The 16,748-nt window shown below is 49.8% G+C and overlaps 1 protein-coding gene across 11 annotated transcripts in view; it reads left to right on the forward strand.

Moving 5' to 3' along the window:
- ITPR1 (inositol 1,4,5-trisphosphate receptor type 1) overlaps nt 1–15,673 on the forward strand; it is a 152,857-nt gene extending 137,184 nt beyond the window's left edge. For 10 of the 11 annotated variants that reach the window (XM_021409098.1, XM_021409099.1, XM_021409100.1 and 7 more), the window contains 2 exons: nt 9,382–9,543; nt 14,370–14,456. In XM_021409098.1, coding sequence (XP_021264773.1) covers nt 9,382–9,543; nt 14,370–14,456 — 249 coding nt within the window. Of the gene's footprint in view, nt 1–9,381; nt 9,544–14,369 lie in introns of all 11 variants that reach the window. The other variant, XM_021409097.1, reaches the window with a different exon arrangement.

Below are 16,748 nucleotides of genomic sequence, written 5' to 3' on the forward strand. Positions count from 1 at the left end.
CCTTGCGAAGGGTCCTTTGGTGGTTCGAGTTGAAAGGGAGCTTCTCCCCACGTCTTCAGACTGAAGGTGGCACTGTAACATCTTCGATGCTGATGCAGATGGGGCAGGCTTTTTCCATGGGCTGTTAGGCGGTACCATTGTTCACTGAAATCCGTACCCATTTTAGCAGCTGAGAGTAGGAAGCACGAAGTGCTCCCAGTCATCCTGTGATTACAGAATACGCCTTGATGCGTTTCACCTTTGCTCTGACTCCCAACACAGCATCTATAGAAACCTCTTGGATTTCTGCCTTTTGGCAACTGTTAAAAAAATAATAACAATTTTCCATTGCCGTTTGATATTTGTGTTTTTTCCAGCACCAGAGGACATTAGAAAACAAACAAAAAGCCCTACAGAATTTAGGACGCTAAAATGATACGCCACCAGCCTGTAAGTGCTTCGAGTGCTTCTGTGCAGTGCTTTAAGGATATTTTAAACACTGCTGTCAAAAGAATCCCGGGCAGTTTCACTTATGCCAATTAGTGAGTACTCAGGAGCCTTAAGGTTGATCTTGAATGTTGATGTTCTCTTCTCTGCAACAAGAAAATGTCTGTTGTAAGAATTTTGAGGCTATCCCCTGTCCTGGATGTGACAGAGCTGAATCTTGCCCAGAGTTCACCTTGCAGCCTGCAGGAAACTGACCCAGCAGAAAAGTAACTTGTAGCCATGAAAATCAATGATTAACTGCAGGTCTCTAGTGATGTTTGGATTTTTTCACGGATAGGGGTTGATTAAATTAAAATGCAGTGTGGAGAAACAAGTTGACAGTCAAACTTGGAAGCAGACCTTAAGAAGTATTTTGAACACCGAAAGCAAGTTCAAAACAAATGTGTAAAAAAAAAAAAAAAAAAAAAAAAAAAAAGCCATCTGACGGAATCGAACCTACAGAGTTTCAGTACTCTGGTTTGTAGCTGTACCGTCCATAACGTTTTTCTGTCCCACGAGACAAGCGTGGCTCTGAGTTTGTGCTTGTAATTCTCAGCGTGCTTTTGTTCGGGTTTCTGTTTGGTGGTGGAGCTGTTTGTTTGTGTGCTGTGGCGTGGGAAGCCGTGCTGTGCCGTCGTGTAGCTACAAGTCAGGGTTTTTGATAGGAGCCCTGGAATTCGTCACCAGCTTTCTCCCCCACAAACAGGGAGAATATTCACTTTCATCAATAAGGAGAGCACGTGCCTGCTATGATACGTGGTGTAAAGCTTGCAAGAGATATTAGGAATCTTAGCTGGGAATTGCTGGAGAAACCTAAGAGGGAAGATGCAGTGACTGCTTCTGTTTGATGTAAAGCTAAGCTTGCCTCCACGCCCTAGCTGCTGCAGTGAATCATCTGCTGTCCTGAAGTTCTTACCAGCACTTTCAAGGTTGATAAGTTTATGGTTTTCAGGAGGTGGCAAGCAGGAGCTTGGCATGAAGCAGATCACCTTCAAAATGCATTCTTGAACGGTCTCGTAATATGTATTTAATAGCACTGAAAGTACCCTAGGATATGAGAAAAACCTCTGGTGGTAACAGAGATGACCTTTAATTTTTAGTGTTTATGAAGCCCTTCTGATGACCTAGCTTCTGTTCATCTGGCTAAATCACTGCAGATGTGCATTTAAGATAGCGAGGCTTCAAGATGGATCGATGTCTTTTGAAAAGTGTTTATCTGGAAGGTATGCTAATGGTGCTGCAGAGCTGGTAGTCCAGTGCATCTTGTGTTTCCCAGGAACAAAGGCATATGGTTCAGCTGCTGTGTTGCTTTGTAGTCACCAGGGAAGATCAGGTGATGTCTGAATAATAGTATGTGTGTAGGAGGTGGGGGGATCCACTTATCGTGTTGGCCAGACACTGACATCCACACCCAAATGACTAATGTGAACTCGGTGCAACTCCCTACAGGTTAATTCATTTAAGTGTCTTATCTGCCCATCCTCTCAGGCTTGAGAATTTCTTCTTAAGGTTGCTGCATTTGCCCCCAGTTGCTGCGGCGGCCCTGCTAGTATCAGCCCCTTCAGCACAGCTGTCCTCTGAGTCTTGGCAAAGCTCTGTACAAACAGCTGTTTGCAGGCATTTATAATATGTAAAAAAAAAATTCTTACTCTGAAGCTCGATACACAGAGAAGCACATCTCCATATTTCTGTGCTTTCACAGGCTGTTGTGTGTGCAGCTGCAGTATGCTGTCACTCGCATGGGCAAATATTTGCATACAGAACTCTTGCATGCACTAAAACATGGATTTGCATATATACCTTCACATCAGTGTGGGTAAGAGCTGAGTGATTTTATGCACGCAGATATGCCTATTAACAATAATTTAAAAAAAAAAAAAAGACTTGCTTGGAAAAGTTCGTAACACAAAACTTCCTAACTAGCTCTTGCAATTTCCAGAAACCTTAATCTAGAGTGGTGCCAAGGATACATGTCATTAACCTCTATTTCGACACCACGGCAGAGAGGTGTGAGGGATTGCCCAAGCTCACATGTCCTGATCTAGAGCACCAAGCCCTGAACTTTAAATTGGATTGTGTTGTCATCTGAAAATGAACCACTTATAAATAGAAGTGATGGTGCAGATAGCCTTAAATGAATTTGGAACGGAGATGAGGACTAAGGATTTCCTTTTGTGCCCAAGTTAACCTCTTTGTACAAAACTGGGCATTTGCACATAGCGCTGGACGTTTTTCTTTTTGCCTTGAGCTGTGTGCCACGCCATAGTTGGAAAGTGTTTCTTATGGTTGAGTATCCAGGGTAGCCTGTAACTTCTGCCAAAAATTAGCTCCTAATAAATGAAGGCAAGGTTTCAGCAGCCTCAAGATTTAGAATTACAATCTCGCAGAAATGCAAGTTCAAGCTGATTTGAAGGATTGAAGTACCCAGCCATGGTCGTCGTGGTCTGAAACACACAGGAGTGACTCGTGATGTGCAGGAGGCTCATGTGACAATGGCTTTGAGGGGTTGCTGTCCCCAGGCTCTGCACTGAGTAAGTTCAGCTGGAGGTGGCCGCGATTGGGTTTGAATTGAAGCCCCTGTAGCAGTAACAAGTAGCCAAGGCATTTGGAGAAGGGCTCTCTGGTTTTGGTACTGGTGATTGGTGTGTGTATAGCTGGAATTAGTCTGAGAAAATGCTAGAACTTAGTTACATTCCTAGGTAATTTGTGCCTGGAAATCCTCTACTTTGTGACAAAACCAAATAGAAAAGAATGCCTTATCTGTGCTGGGCCAACCACAGGCACAGGAGAGAGCAGCCCATACGCACTGCCTGCGTGCAGTTGTTTGGTTGCAGATGGCGAGCCCAGGGCTTCCGAGCTCCAGGCAGAAATGGGTGCTGACTGCAAGCCAGAGAGCCGGACCGAGGAGGTCAGGGCTTAATTTGGTGGTACCTTCCCTTCCAAACAAGCTGTGTCTTGAGATACTGTACCAGGGTTAGCTAATATAATTACAGAGTTAAATAGCAAATAATAGCAGGGGCAGAGGAGAGCCAGGAGGTGGACTTGGCAGAAGGCCCTTGGCTGCTGGAAACACTGCGTCATAGGCACGGTCTGCAGCTTTGGTTTTGATAGCTGAGCTCCTCGTCCCACCCTCAGCATGAGGCAAGGTGCAGGCCAGGAGTGTGCAGGTCCCCGGCGAGGTGGCGTGACCTGTGCGTGTGGCAGCAATGACTCTTGCTGCCGGCCTCCACCTGACGTGGCCGAGGCCTTGGTTCTCCCTGATAAGTGACCCGGGCAGGGCCGTGCCCTGCAGCAGATCTGCGCCTGCAAAGAGCACAAAGGTGCAGAGGCTGGTAACTGGAAGGAGCGTGGTCTTTGTGATTAGATGTGTGACATCCCTGCAGCATCTGCAGCTATGGGGAAACGGTCGTCCTCCTTCCCTCGTCACCTATTCGGTGTGACATGGGGAGGGCTGTCAGCCTTGCTGCTCTCTAACGGTGCCCAGCAAAACTTCGTTCTGTGTGTGGGGCTTTTTCCCCTCCTTCCCCTTGCCCTCAGCATCCTCTTCTCTGACCCCAGCATGCAGCAGGAGCACCAGCCCCGTGTCCCCATGTCCCCACAGGCCTGTTAGGCTTTGCCTGGGCCCTGTGAGACGCCATGTGCCAGAAAAAGGGTCTGGGTGGGCGAAAACAGCAGCACATACCTCAGAGCAGTTCCACGTAATGGTTTGTTTGCATAATGTGTTCAAACAGGGCTGGATCCCAGCGCTTGCAGGTACACACGCGCACAGTGGTGCTGCGTCCTTGCTGCAGGAGCCTGGCCGGGGACGGAGGGAGGGGGAAAAGCTGGGGGGAAGCAGGTGCTCGTTTTGCAGCACCAACAGCCCCGAGGAGCTGCACGTGCTGAGATGGCCATGCCCCCAAGCTGTCACGGGGACAGTGACCGTTCCCCCTGAGCTATCGCTGAGCAGATGGCCGCCTCCTGAGCCCCCGCTGCCACTGGTCCGGCCCAGAAGTGCGGCCAAGGCCTTGACCCCGTGCTGTGGGCGCTCCGGAGGCCGTGCAGGCTCTTAGCGGACCTGTTGAGCAAGAGTAGGTGGGCCGCCACTGCCGCCAGCAGCTGTTTGCTCAGTCTTTGCGTGTTTAATTGTTTTGTCCTGCCTGGCTGATCGTGGTGTAATATGTCCTACTTCACTTAAAATCTAGATCCAAACAACCAGCAGTGAGCTGCTGGGAAGAGGTGGCACTGCCCAACCTGGGAGATCTCCTGCGGAGCTCCCACTGGGGCTGCGCGCTGCGGTCACGTTCCGCTCGGTGGTGCTGGGTGAGCTCACCTCACTTCTGATAAACAAAGCGTTCCGTTGGAGTGAGTCACTGGGCAGAACTGTTACTGGGATACACGGTGGGATCGATTCCTACACAGACGTGACCTTCTTCCACCTTTGGATACGGTGTCCGCCTTCCAGGCCTCCTGCTGCTGCCTTGCTCTGCACTTCTGCAAAAGCCCCTTCCGTATTTAAATTAAATGTTAAAAAAAAGAGGTTTTTTTGTATCATTAACCACAAATTTGAAGACATGGGTGGAACTTGAAAATATTTTTAGCGTGGAGGGGGGAGGCACCAGAGAGAGGTGAGAAGCCCACTTTGGTGTGGAAGAAGTGATGGTCGGCCCTTTGCAGAAGAGAGAACCCGGCGTGGGGCTTTTTCCAGGAAGCACAAGAAAGAACCAAGAGGAGTTTCATCTTGCCACAAACAAAACAACAACAACAAAAAAAGCATGAAGCTTTTCAGTTTCAAAGCACTCCAGAAAGCTGTTTATTAGCTGTATGACTTCTAATGACATGTGACAAATAGAAATTCACTGCTGTCGCTTTCCCTGACTAAGCAGTGGCCTGCCAGACACTCTTCAGAGGGCAGGCTATCGGAATTCATCTTTTGATGAGCATTGAATCAGCCTTTCAGCACCCTATAAATAAGAGGCGCAGCGCTGCTGCCGGAGCACAGGCCCAGAATAGCGGCGACTTCCTCGGGGCCGCGGCGAGGCCGAGCCGATCGCAGCCACCTCCCGCCCGGGAGCAACACTAATGCATCTCCTGGCACGTTCCGTGTGGAGGTTGCCTCAGAAACCCTTCTTAGAATAAACTCTTCGGCAGAAGCAGGGAAGAGCCGGCACTTCTCAGAATGAATTGCATCTGCATCATGCAGCACAGCTTCCTCTTTTATTTAAATTTCCAATCGTGGACGTTTTAAGAGGCCGGTCAGCGTCGCCCCCATGTCTGAGATTTAATGATATTTGCTTTACAAGAGGGACTTTTCCAACTTTACCTAGAAAAGAGCTAACCCGAAACCCAGCCCTTGTGGTTAGCCAGCTTCCGTCAGTGGCTGCAGTCAGCTCGTCTGTTCAAACAGAGGAAGCTGCGACTGTGACGGGAAGAGGGAGCTGAGTGCACACCAGGATCGCGGTGCCTCGGCTTGTAGGAGGACCACAGCAGACAGTGCATAACTGCATCGGTATGCGGGATGCCAGCAGCCGGGCGGCGTGCGGCAGCGCGACCGACAGGCAGGAAGAAGGGATCAAGGAGGAGGCTCGCGCTTCGTGGCTCGCTTGGTGCCTTCAGCAAAACAAAAAAGCTACCAAACCTTAAGTAAAAGATGTCAGGCTGCATCTTTAAAGGCACCCTGCTGTTCAGTTAAAGTTCAGCAGAAACTAGATCATCGAGATATAAATCTTTTATTCAGCCCTGAATCGCACCGCTCCGCGCCAAGCACTGCCGGAGGCGCAGGGCCGGGAGCCGGGCTGGCTGCTGCACACCGCCCCGTGGGCTCCCGGCAGTGACCTTTCCACATTCCTGCTTCTTTCCATTTCCACCAGCTCTGCCGAAGGCATCGTTATTTATTTATTCGACAGGACCCCCACACAATGGCCAGAGTGCAAGCATTTGTTCGGACGGAACGCTGCGTGTGAGCAAGCTGCTTACATCCAGGCTCCGAGCTCCTTTCTGCAGAGCTGGGCAAGCTGTAGGAACGGGCTGAAGGTTTCCTATGAAGCAGCGTGAAGAGATGTGGGGCTGTGTGCATGGGGAGGAGGAGGAGCAGGAGCAGCGCCCTGCGTGCTGGCAGCACTGCCGCCCTCACTGCAGAGCTCCCAGTGGTCAGCGTGTTTGCTGTGCCGGTTCTCCCTGTGTCCCCATTTCCTCACGCCTGTCCCCATGGTTCCTCCCGGCAGCACACCTGCCCAGCTCTCTGGGTGGACATCCCTGTACTTCTTGCCAGGCAGCAGCTGTACATTTTCTAGGTGCACTTGGGGTTTGTGCAGCACCTACAAGTGGCACAAAATGGGAACAGGAGTGAGGGCTGGGTCCAGCCCAGCAATGCGGCTGGAATGATGCGTAGGCATTTCCCTCAGCCCTTTCCCTGTCTGTGCATGGGAAACCCCGGGTGCCCACGTCAACCCCTTCACACAGAGCAGGCTTTGCAGTGGTGCCAAGTCCGGGCTCAGGTGTGGACCCTGCCCTTGCAGCTCAGAGGGCAAGGGGAAACCATCAGCCTGGTCTCTTTCCTTCAGCTTTCCCCTTTCTCAGCTTGAGGAGTTCACGGGATCATTTTTGTTTTTCATCATTCACGATAGCCATGAGAATGAGAGAGGCACTTTGTTCAAGTGAAAGCCAAGATTTCCCGTCCTCGGTGATGCGAAGAGCAGGGGCTTTCAGAAAGCCAGTAAGTGCAAAACCCCGAGAGCCCTGCAGGAGCTGGCCGTGCTGTAGGGCTAGCTAGGTTGATTTCACAGCTCTGAGACTGCCAGCCACCTGCCCTGCCCTGCCCGCGGTGATCGAGGTGCAGCCCTGCAGCAGCTCTAGCATTTGCTTGCATCGCAAAGTAATGTTGGAAAAGGCTGTGGGAGATTTGTTAACAAAACGTTGCAGGTAAGGATAAACCTGCTGTCCTCAGGCCCTGCTCCCATCGTGTTCCATGAGCAGAGCAGATGGGTGAGCGCCTGGGAGTGCTGTGGGCATGGAAAGCTCACCTCATGGGGAGCGAGTCAACGCCAAATATTCCCCCAGCGATGGAGGAGTGGGCAGGAGCTGCAGGGCTCTGCTCTTGTGTCAGCCCGGGAGCTTCGGGATGTGGAGCTGAGCACCTGGACAAACTGGAGAATGTAAATTGCATTTTAGTCTCATTGGCTCTATCCTTGAAAACACTCAGCATGGAGGACAGCAGAGAGGGGAAATACAGTTGTTTTTTAGTTGATTTTCCCTGGACGGGGAAGGGAAGTACTTTGTGGCAGAGGAGCGGGGCTCGAGCACAAGCGATGAGCGTGCCCACTCCTCCCTCCCGAGTGCTTTATGCTGCTAGAGGAATGCAGGGAAATGTTGCCCATTGCTGCTCTTAAATCTTAGTTGTAGAACTGTCTTTCCCTGAAGTCCAAAATATTTTGGCACTTGTCTTGATAAAGGCATATTTTCTGTATATATATTTTTTCTTTTATTAGCAGAAACCATCTGCCCTGTAAACAGGGATCAGGAGAAAAGCCGTTCTGGCAGTTCTGCATCACGTGGGAGTCCTGCATTGCACTGCATGGGAAAGGGCCTCATTTATGCCTTTTAATCTCTGCAGTAGTAAACTCTGAGCAGATCAGAAGCAACTAATTTAAGATGATGATTCTTGGCAAGAGATCTGAATTGCAGAAAGACCGTGACTGTGCCTCTCCATAGAGGTGCACAGCCCTGATTTAAGCAGTGTGGATGTTCCTGGAAAAGACTGAGCGTGGAGGGAGGGCGGCAAGGAGATGGGGGGAGCGGTTGATTTAGAGGTTTAGTCAGGGGCTAATGGCAAAAATCCAAATCGAGTTTGCAGCGCCATGAGAATTATCCATAGTTTTGAGAAAGTACGTAACGCCTGGCCTGTGGAAGTGGTGAACTTTGGCTGCCGTTAACCAGCGCTGCTGATGGAGCTCTGGTTTGGGATGCTGTGATCCCAGGGGCTGCTACCAGTCCCTCTGGTCCATGTAGAGCACTGCCAGCTGCCCCAGCATCGGCAGGGAGAGCGCACGCATCCCCCTCACCCCGCGCTACCTGAACTTCCATTCCAGAGAGCACCTCCAGCGTGGGAGGAGAGCCGGACTAGATAGGAAACCAGTGTTAAAACTCAGGGTGTCAAGATGCACCCCTCCTCCTCTCTTGTGGTTTTCTATTCCGTTCCCGCTTTTATTTTTAACGTCACGGGTGTGTACGTGAGTGTACGTGTGAGCCTCTGTGTGCACATTAATAAAACCTCATGCCTCTGCTCAGTTCCTGGCTGTAACTTAAACCTGGAGTAGAAGAGAGTTGCAGGCCTGAAGGAAGGCTTGGTTGTCAGTGGTGCACTGGAATTTAATCTGTCCCATGTTTTAGACTGAAAGAGCTGGTCATAATAGGGATTTTTTTTTTCTTTTTCATTAAAAAGGAAGTGTTTCATCTGTAACAGTGTTCTTTGGTAGAGCGCGTTTTCTTTCAGCACAAAGCACAGCCAAACTTTGCTTGATGAAAAACCAAAATCCAACATTATCAGCAGAAAATCTTCGATGAAGGCTAGTGGAAAAAGTGTCCGATGACTGTGGATTTCTCCCACGGAAAGATGCGTGTGCAGACACTAAATCGGGGCTGCTTCATGGTCCAGCGTTCATGTATTGCACTGAGAAAGAGATGGCTGGGGAGGATGAGTTGCTGGGAAGGAAAAGCCAACAGGAAGCAGCCTTAATTTTCAGTAGCTGCGTCTGAAGTGCCTCAGCCTCTAGTGGGTGATTTTACAGACTTTCCAGTAAGACGCAAATGAAAATGCTGCAGAGCTTATGTATCTGAGGAATGTCACAGTGTGGCATTAAAGATATGTCTGCATGGAGCCGCTGGGGTGCAGGTTTTCATGTGGTAAAAGCTAATTATGAACTTGTGCCTGGTTCTCAGGAGCGAAACCTGGACTGGTTCCCCCGGATGCGAGCCATGTCCCTCGTCAGCAGCGACTCGGAGGGAGAGCAGAACGAGCTGAGGAACCTGCAGGAGAAGCTGGAGTCCACCATGAAGCTGGTGACCAACCTCTCCGGGCAGCTGTCAGAGCTCAAGGACCAGGTAAGGGCAAGCAGAGCTGGCAGCGAGCCTGTGGTCGCACGCCCACGGGCAGCTCAGCTCCTGCAAGCCTGTTCCACCAAGTGGGTTTTTACAGCTCCGTGGACTCTGTGAACCCTGTGCAGAGTTTTTCTGAAGGGCTTAAGAAAGCGCTGTGTGAAAAAACACCCTCCCAAAGCCCAGTACTATAGCTATCCTGCCTGTCAGTGCTGCGCAAACTAAATGGGTGACACCTCCCAAAAGGAAAAACTTGCACTGAAAAATCAAAGCTGGCGTTGATGTCGGTCCACCTTTGCTGGTGCACAGAGCCTGCGTCTGCATCTTTGTTTACAGTTTTGTTGTTAATACAGCTTTCAACCCCAAGACCTTAGTGTGATCCTGCGAGTCAGAGGGTGTGATAGTGAGAGAAGTGCATTGCTGCTGCACGGACCTCAAAACCCACTGAGAAACTGGAGAAGAGCCTGAGCAGTTAGCGTGCAGTGGTCGTCTTCATCTTACAGCTGCGCTGCTCGTGCAGATAAAAGTTTGCTACTGTCAAGCTTTAATCTCCAGCACAGACTGCCCGCAGCGCTGTTTTGCATTGCAGCATGCATTGGTTCTGCTTAACACGCAAACGTTGCACAGACCTGAGGAGTGTTTCAGTGCAGCAGTTGTCAGAGCAACGAGAGCTTGAAGACTTTGCGTTAACGTTTAGTTTTGGCCCAACTCCTTCCTGTGTGTAATTAAGATCAGTAGTTTTCAGGGCTTGAAGGTGTTCTTGGGTAAACATTATTCTTTCTGGGAGAGGTTCGCAGAGGATTATTTAAGATAATGTGAAGGTGAAGTAACAGCTGATCAGAGGCTTACCAGTTGTGAATGAACTGAACTGCGCTGCCAGTCCTTACTCTTTGTACTTGATGCTTCGTTGACAGCGATGTGTTCCTTTGTGAGGTCTGCATGGGTTACAACCCAAGTGGAAGTAGAAGGCAAAACTGTTTCTGCCTGCCCTGGTGGAAGCTGTCTGTGGCGGTGAAGTGACTGCCTGCTTCTCGTTATGGATTAATAACCTGAGCCAGATGGTTCCGCTCGCTAAGTGTGCATAGATAGCTGCACTGGATGAGATGAACTGCAGGCTTGCACACAACTGTATCCTGGGGCAGTGGGTAGAATTGTCCAGGACAAAAATGGTCAACAGATTTGGATCGTTGCCTTTTCAGATTTGATCTGCCTACTGCAGAATAGTTGGCAGAACTCTCTTCAATACTAATCTGATGCCTGCTTCCCATCTCCGCTCTGCTTCGACCCGCTCTCTGTGTAAGCAAGTTATCTCTATGAAGACAGGCTTTGGGAGACAGCGCTGACTGCGATCCTGGCGCTGGCTTCCGATCATGCTCTGCTTTCTGATGGAGCTGGGCCCTTCTCCCCAGCACCCCGCAGAGCACAAGGAGGGATTAGTGTCAGGTTGAGAGCAGAAAGTCTTTCTGCTCTTGGCTGTAATTAGTTTTCAGACGCTATGCCATGGATCCCCTCGCTCCAGTTGGTTTTGAGGACAGAGGATGGAGGCAGTTGCTCTTTTGTCTGAGCTTTAATACTTGCTGGGTAGCTTTTTTGCTCTTTTGCCTGGAAACAATTATCTTGAAACATGTGTCTTACGTCTTCCTGTTGAAGGGTCTGACTCAAAGTGGTCTGCAGACAACAGGAGTCTTTCCATCGGCTGAAGCCAGCTTTGGATTGGAACGCATTTATTTCTAAAGCTTGCAGCTCTTGGCTGCCCAAGCACTGAAAAACCCTTCTTACTCTTTGTGAAAATAAGAATGAAGGATTTAGCTTTTAAAGAGCTATTTGACTGTAAAAGCAAAAGAGGAAACCAGCTTCATTAATGTTGTGATAGCTTTTAGGAATTCCCCTAAGTACCGTTATTGAGAGCACCCTGCTTAAGTTGCAGGATGTTCCAATTATGTGACAAAGCCAGTGCCACCCTCCTCCTGATTAGGAACTGTCTGCAGGAAAAGGAACCAGCCCAGGGAACTTTTATTTGTATTTATTTTATTGCAATTAAGTAGAGGGCAAACCTCTCATTCATTCCCTTTCCAAGCTCGTTAGGTTTCTGGAGACAGCAGTTAAAAACTGAAATCCAGCATGCCTGCTTTCACAAAGGAGAGAAATGCACCGAGAGCCATTAAAATCTTGATCATTTTAATTCTGTGCAAAAAGATTACGACAGAATTGTCTGCAGCAGCAGGGGATCAGATGTAATCATCCAGAAGTCCCTTCCAGTGCTGCCTTCCCATGTCAGTAAGTATGAGGCAGCCGCAGTAGATGTTGGCTTCTTTCAAGACAGTGCCGTGACATCACCAAGACCCTTAACCTCTGTCCCCCAACCTGACTTGTACCCAGCAGTCCTGGCCAAGCAGGTGAGGGCTGGCACACTGCGAGCGGCGCGTTCTGTGCCTGCCTGCGGAGCCGCTGCCCCGCTCGTGCATCGCGCACGCACTGCTCTCATTTCTGGACTTAACTCCAACTCACAAGCAACCTTTGGAATGAGGCAGAGTGCATCTACGTAATTACACACAATTATCTGAGAGCTCAACTTGACTCTGATGAACTCTGGGAGCCTCGGTTGGGTTTTGGTGTTTAATCACCTGCCATTGGGCCCGCTGGTAGCTCCCTACAAAATGGGCGTAGTTTGTTGTCCCCTGGGCTGGGGTGAGGTCACTGCAGCCATCAAACTCCTGTGAGAGATTCTCTCCCCAAGTAAATGTGATAGAGGCTCTGACTGCTTTGTCTTGCAGCCGTGTGCCTCTGAACATGAAAAACATCAATTACAGTCTCGTCTCATTGTGCTTTTCTCTTTTTTTTTTTTTGTTTGTTTCTGTTTCTATTCCATTGAATCATAGAATGGCTTAGGTTGAAAGGGACCTTAAAGATCATCTAGTTCTAAACCCTGTGCTGTGGGCAGGGCTGCCAACCTCTAGATCTGCCTGTGCAGGATCCCATCCAGCCTGGCCTTGAATGCCTCCGGGGATGGGAAATCCACAACCTCCCTGGGCAGAGATAAGAATGTGGTGCTGCGGGGCCGTGCCAAAGGCCTCGCACATGTCCAGGTAGACAACATCAGTTGCTCTTCCTTTGTCCACTGATGCCATCACTCCACCACAGAAGGCCACCAGATGGGTCAGGCACCATCTCCCCGTGGTGATGCCGTGCTGGCTGCCTCAGGTCACCTCCACATCTCACATGTGCCTTAAATGTACCCTCTGAATCACGTTATTAGTTCTGTGAAATCACGGCTCTTAATTCACTCTGTGAAACTAATTCATGTAAATAGACATTTTTAAAAAGAAGCCCTCGTTGCCACTTTCCATATCCAACTGGTGGGTGACCTGAGAAAAGGAAAAGTTCCAGGTGGTCCAGCAGGGAAGGGGTGTGTGTGTGTGTGTGTGTGTGTGTGGAGTTGTGCAAAGGCTCTCCCTTCCCTGTGCCCACGCCTGTCTGCCTGTGAAGCCCCATGAGCTTGTTGTGAAAGTACATTTCCAAAAGTGTGTCACAGAGAATGCGAGGTGTGACCTATCCTTGTGAGAGTGTGGCAATTTTTCTTAAAAAGTAACAGAAAAATGACAGTTCTGCCTCCCCTTTGGTCCGACACTGAGCAAGGCACCAGCTGTAATAATGCTTAATTATGGTTTTGGGAGCGCTGTTGAATTTCGGTCCTTCCCCTGGTGCAGATTGGGTGTAACTGCACACCTACCCTGCCTGGGTGCCTGACCACAGCTGTGTGTGCAGGGTGCATCCAGTGCCTTTCTGGAGGCTGCCCAGCATTGCTGGGTTTGACCCACGCGTGTTCCTGTGGTAGGCTCCAGACCCCCCCGCTTTGCTGCGGGCCAGCTCCTGGAACACAGAGTGCCCCAGTGCAGGGGCAGGAGGATTCACTGCCTCTAAATGCACATTTTTTAGGCAAATGCATTCAGGTGTGTGTTGCAGATGAACCATGTGTGAACATGCTCTCTCCCTTATACTGCAGTTGATTACTCCCACAGTCAATTCTGTTGATCAATGCCTGCAACTAAATAACTGAAAACTGAAAAAATTACATGATGTGGATGTAGATGTTGCAAAAACAGCATCATCTGGCTCGTTATCAGGGAGCTTAACGCCGAATTAAGGGACAAGGTTAACTCTCATAAAGCAGAACACTAGTTTCTCGTGCTTGAACACAAGATGACTTCGTGGGGCCGTAGTGGCTTTGTGGCAGGGACACAGTTGCAGCCACGTGTGCGTGCCATGGGGTATGGCACAGCTGAGTGTTGGCACGGCGCGTTGAGGCGGTTGGTGCAGGGAGCTCCATTTTCTGGTGGTTGTGGCTCCAGCATCACTATGCGATGGCAACGTGTGGCTTCAGGGGGTCAGGAGGGACGCTTGCCCTCTCCTGATGTGAGCTGCAGCTGTCCAGAACCTCCCAGCCTCACGTGAAGGCTCAGCCCATCTTCCCACCCTGTGCCTCCCTCCTGCCTTAGCCTTGTCCAAGTTACCAAGAATTCCTATAGGGAAGCTGCTGGCAGCCACCTGCCCTCATTCCTGCATGAACTCGTGCAGGCCACCAGGCTCTCCAGGGCCGCTTCCTTGCAAGCAGAGCTCGGTCGCACAAGCGAGGCCGGGCTTTCCCTGAGGAGCTCCGAGGCCCGGCGCTGCCTTCTCCGTCTGTTAGCACTTGGCATAGCGGGCGGGAGAGCGTTATTTGTAGAAGTGGGTTTCAGAAGCAGCCCTGACCACGGAGCGCGGCGATGGCTCGCTCCACGCGCTGACGCACAGGAAGCGGCCAGGCCTAATGAGCAAACTTTTTAATTTTCCAGATGACCGAACAGAGGAAGCAGAAACAGCGCATCGGTCTCCTAGGACACCCTCCTCCCATGAATGTGAACCCGCAGCAACCAGCATAAGTCAGAAGGGTCGCTTCTCCCTCTCGCAGCACCGTGAATAACGCTAACCGAGGCCAGATCCAACCACTGAGGCTGCTTCCGTGTACGTTCAGTTCATCTTGTAAATACCCTGTTTTTATACTGTATGTATATGACTGCTACTATATAAAGTTTGGGGCATACGTATTGTAATTAGAACTGTTGGCACACGCCGGAGGTTAATCTTGTGCCAAAACTATCAAAATTGCCTTTTTATTGGAAGGACTAAAGAGAGCACCTGAATTGCACTTGAAAAGAATATTTGACTACGTGACATGTATTTTGTATTTAAAGAATAGAATAGCTAGTATTTATGTTTTTATACAATTGTGCAATATGAATTATGCAATCACAATATATTTGTAACTCCTGAATGTCCTAAAGGGAGTGCACATCTTTGAATCTGGTGTGTTAGTACAATGTAATAAATGGTATAAAAATTACAGGTGTAAATGAGGCTGCTGCAAAATTGTGTTACTGGTGATTTTTCATACCCTTGGACATTTTTGTACCATGTGTGTAAATATCTTGCAGTGCCATAGCTGTTGCCTCTTCCTCCCAGGGATGACGCTGGGAATCCATGAGCTGTTAAATCGTCATCAGTTAAAACGAAACCTTACTTTGAAGCTTCCAAAGGGGGAAAAGAGGAGGTATTTTTTCAAGTGATTTCTTCGGAGTACTGAGTCTAAGAGAGCTCAGATACGGGGTTTTTTAAACGCTGAGATTTCTTAAAGGGAACTTTTTATGCAAAATGAAGTTTGGGATGAGTATGCACTACTGGTGAGTCGGCGCAGTCTCCTGCAGGCATTCCGTGCCACGGCACCTCGCCCCGTCGTGAGGCTGTCCGGGCTTTGTGTTCCTCAGTGTAGGACCTTTTCCTTTTGTTTTTTTCATGAGAGACCTCTGTGCCTGCCGGAGCTTTTTGCAGACAGGCCTTGCACCAATCGATCCCGTTAGGACCGTAGCTGAGCACTGACATATGTAATGCTTTATGAGAGAGCCGCTGCTCTGAGGTTGTTTTGTCCCACCCCGTTCTTCTCCCTCCATTTGGTCACTTTCTTTGGTTTCTGATTCTAGGAAGTACGAGGAGCCTTTTGTTTTCTCCAATCCATTGCATCGTTTTATACATGGACCTCCTTTTACAAAAGCTGACTTCCCTGCAATACTGTCTACAAAAAAAAAAAAGCAAAAAAAAAAAAGCTACAAACAGAGCTATGAAAATTTGTAAATGCATAAATATAGGTATTTAAATAAATGATGCAAAATCCGACATGGTCACAGGCTGCTGTGGTTTGTCCCCCGCCCTGAGGGCTGCGTGTGCTGCTGCCAGAGCGTGGGCACCGGGCAAGCGGCGCAGGGGGGGCCCTGCAGGGCAGGACTGAGCTCGGCCCCCCACAGCTCCAGGGGCAGAGGTGGGTCTGGAAACAGCAGCACCACTTGGGCCCTCTGCAGCCGCGTGCAAACGTGCTCCGGGTCCTGCAATTCAGATGTGGAGTGCTGATATTTCGGGCTTGTCATCCTCAGGCTGAAGTGTTTGAGTTCTTCTTGTTGCTTTTTTTTTTTTTTTTTTTTAAAAAAAAGATTTCTCCAGCTCCGAGCACAGTGTGCACAGAGCATTGCTGACTGTGTATTTGATTCAGCTGCAGCAGGAACTACCTGGTACAATTAATCACCTTTAATCTGCACCCAGCCATCTGAAAGGGGCGCGTCCCGCTGCCACGGAGCATCGCCGAGCCGGGCGCATCCCATGCTGCAGGGAGTCCTGAGCAGCGGCTCCAAGCCAGAGAGCTGCCGGTGGTTTGTGAGTTCTTCATCACACGTCATTCCCATACACGTCCCGGGAAACCTGTTGGTGTCTCCTCTGCATCCACCGGCTCCTAGCAAGGTGCATGCACAGGGAACGTGACGTGCAGCTGCTGTCGGGGGTTGTGCAATAAAGGGAGGAGGATCTCATTTTCTCCGAACAGTAGAGACTTGCATCTGACTCACTCCTTCCCTCCGTGCCATGCAGGGACAAACAGACACACGCAGATCCGCCAGGCTTCCTGGTCTCTCCCACAAGTCAGGTGAGAGGGAGGAGGTTGTGTGCGCTGTGGGAAGGCAGCAGCTTCCCGTGTGCCCTGTGCAGGGACAGCTGTGCTGCCTTACTTCATCTTTGCCTTAAAAAGGCAAAAACCGAGCAGGCACTTCAGCGAGAAGTACGAGCCCCAATCTGTGCAGTGATCTGTGTGAAAGCCAGCTGCACGAAACCTGGTGTTTTCATGTGCGGTTCTC

This window comes from Numida meleagris, chromosome 11 (assembly GCF_002078875.1).
Source record: "Numida meleagris isolate 19003 breed g44 Domestic line chromosome 11, NumMel1.0, whole genome shotgun sequence".
In the NCBI taxonomy this organism is placed as follows: Eukaryota; Metazoa; Chordata; class Aves; order Galliformes; family Numididae; genus Numida; species Numida meleagris.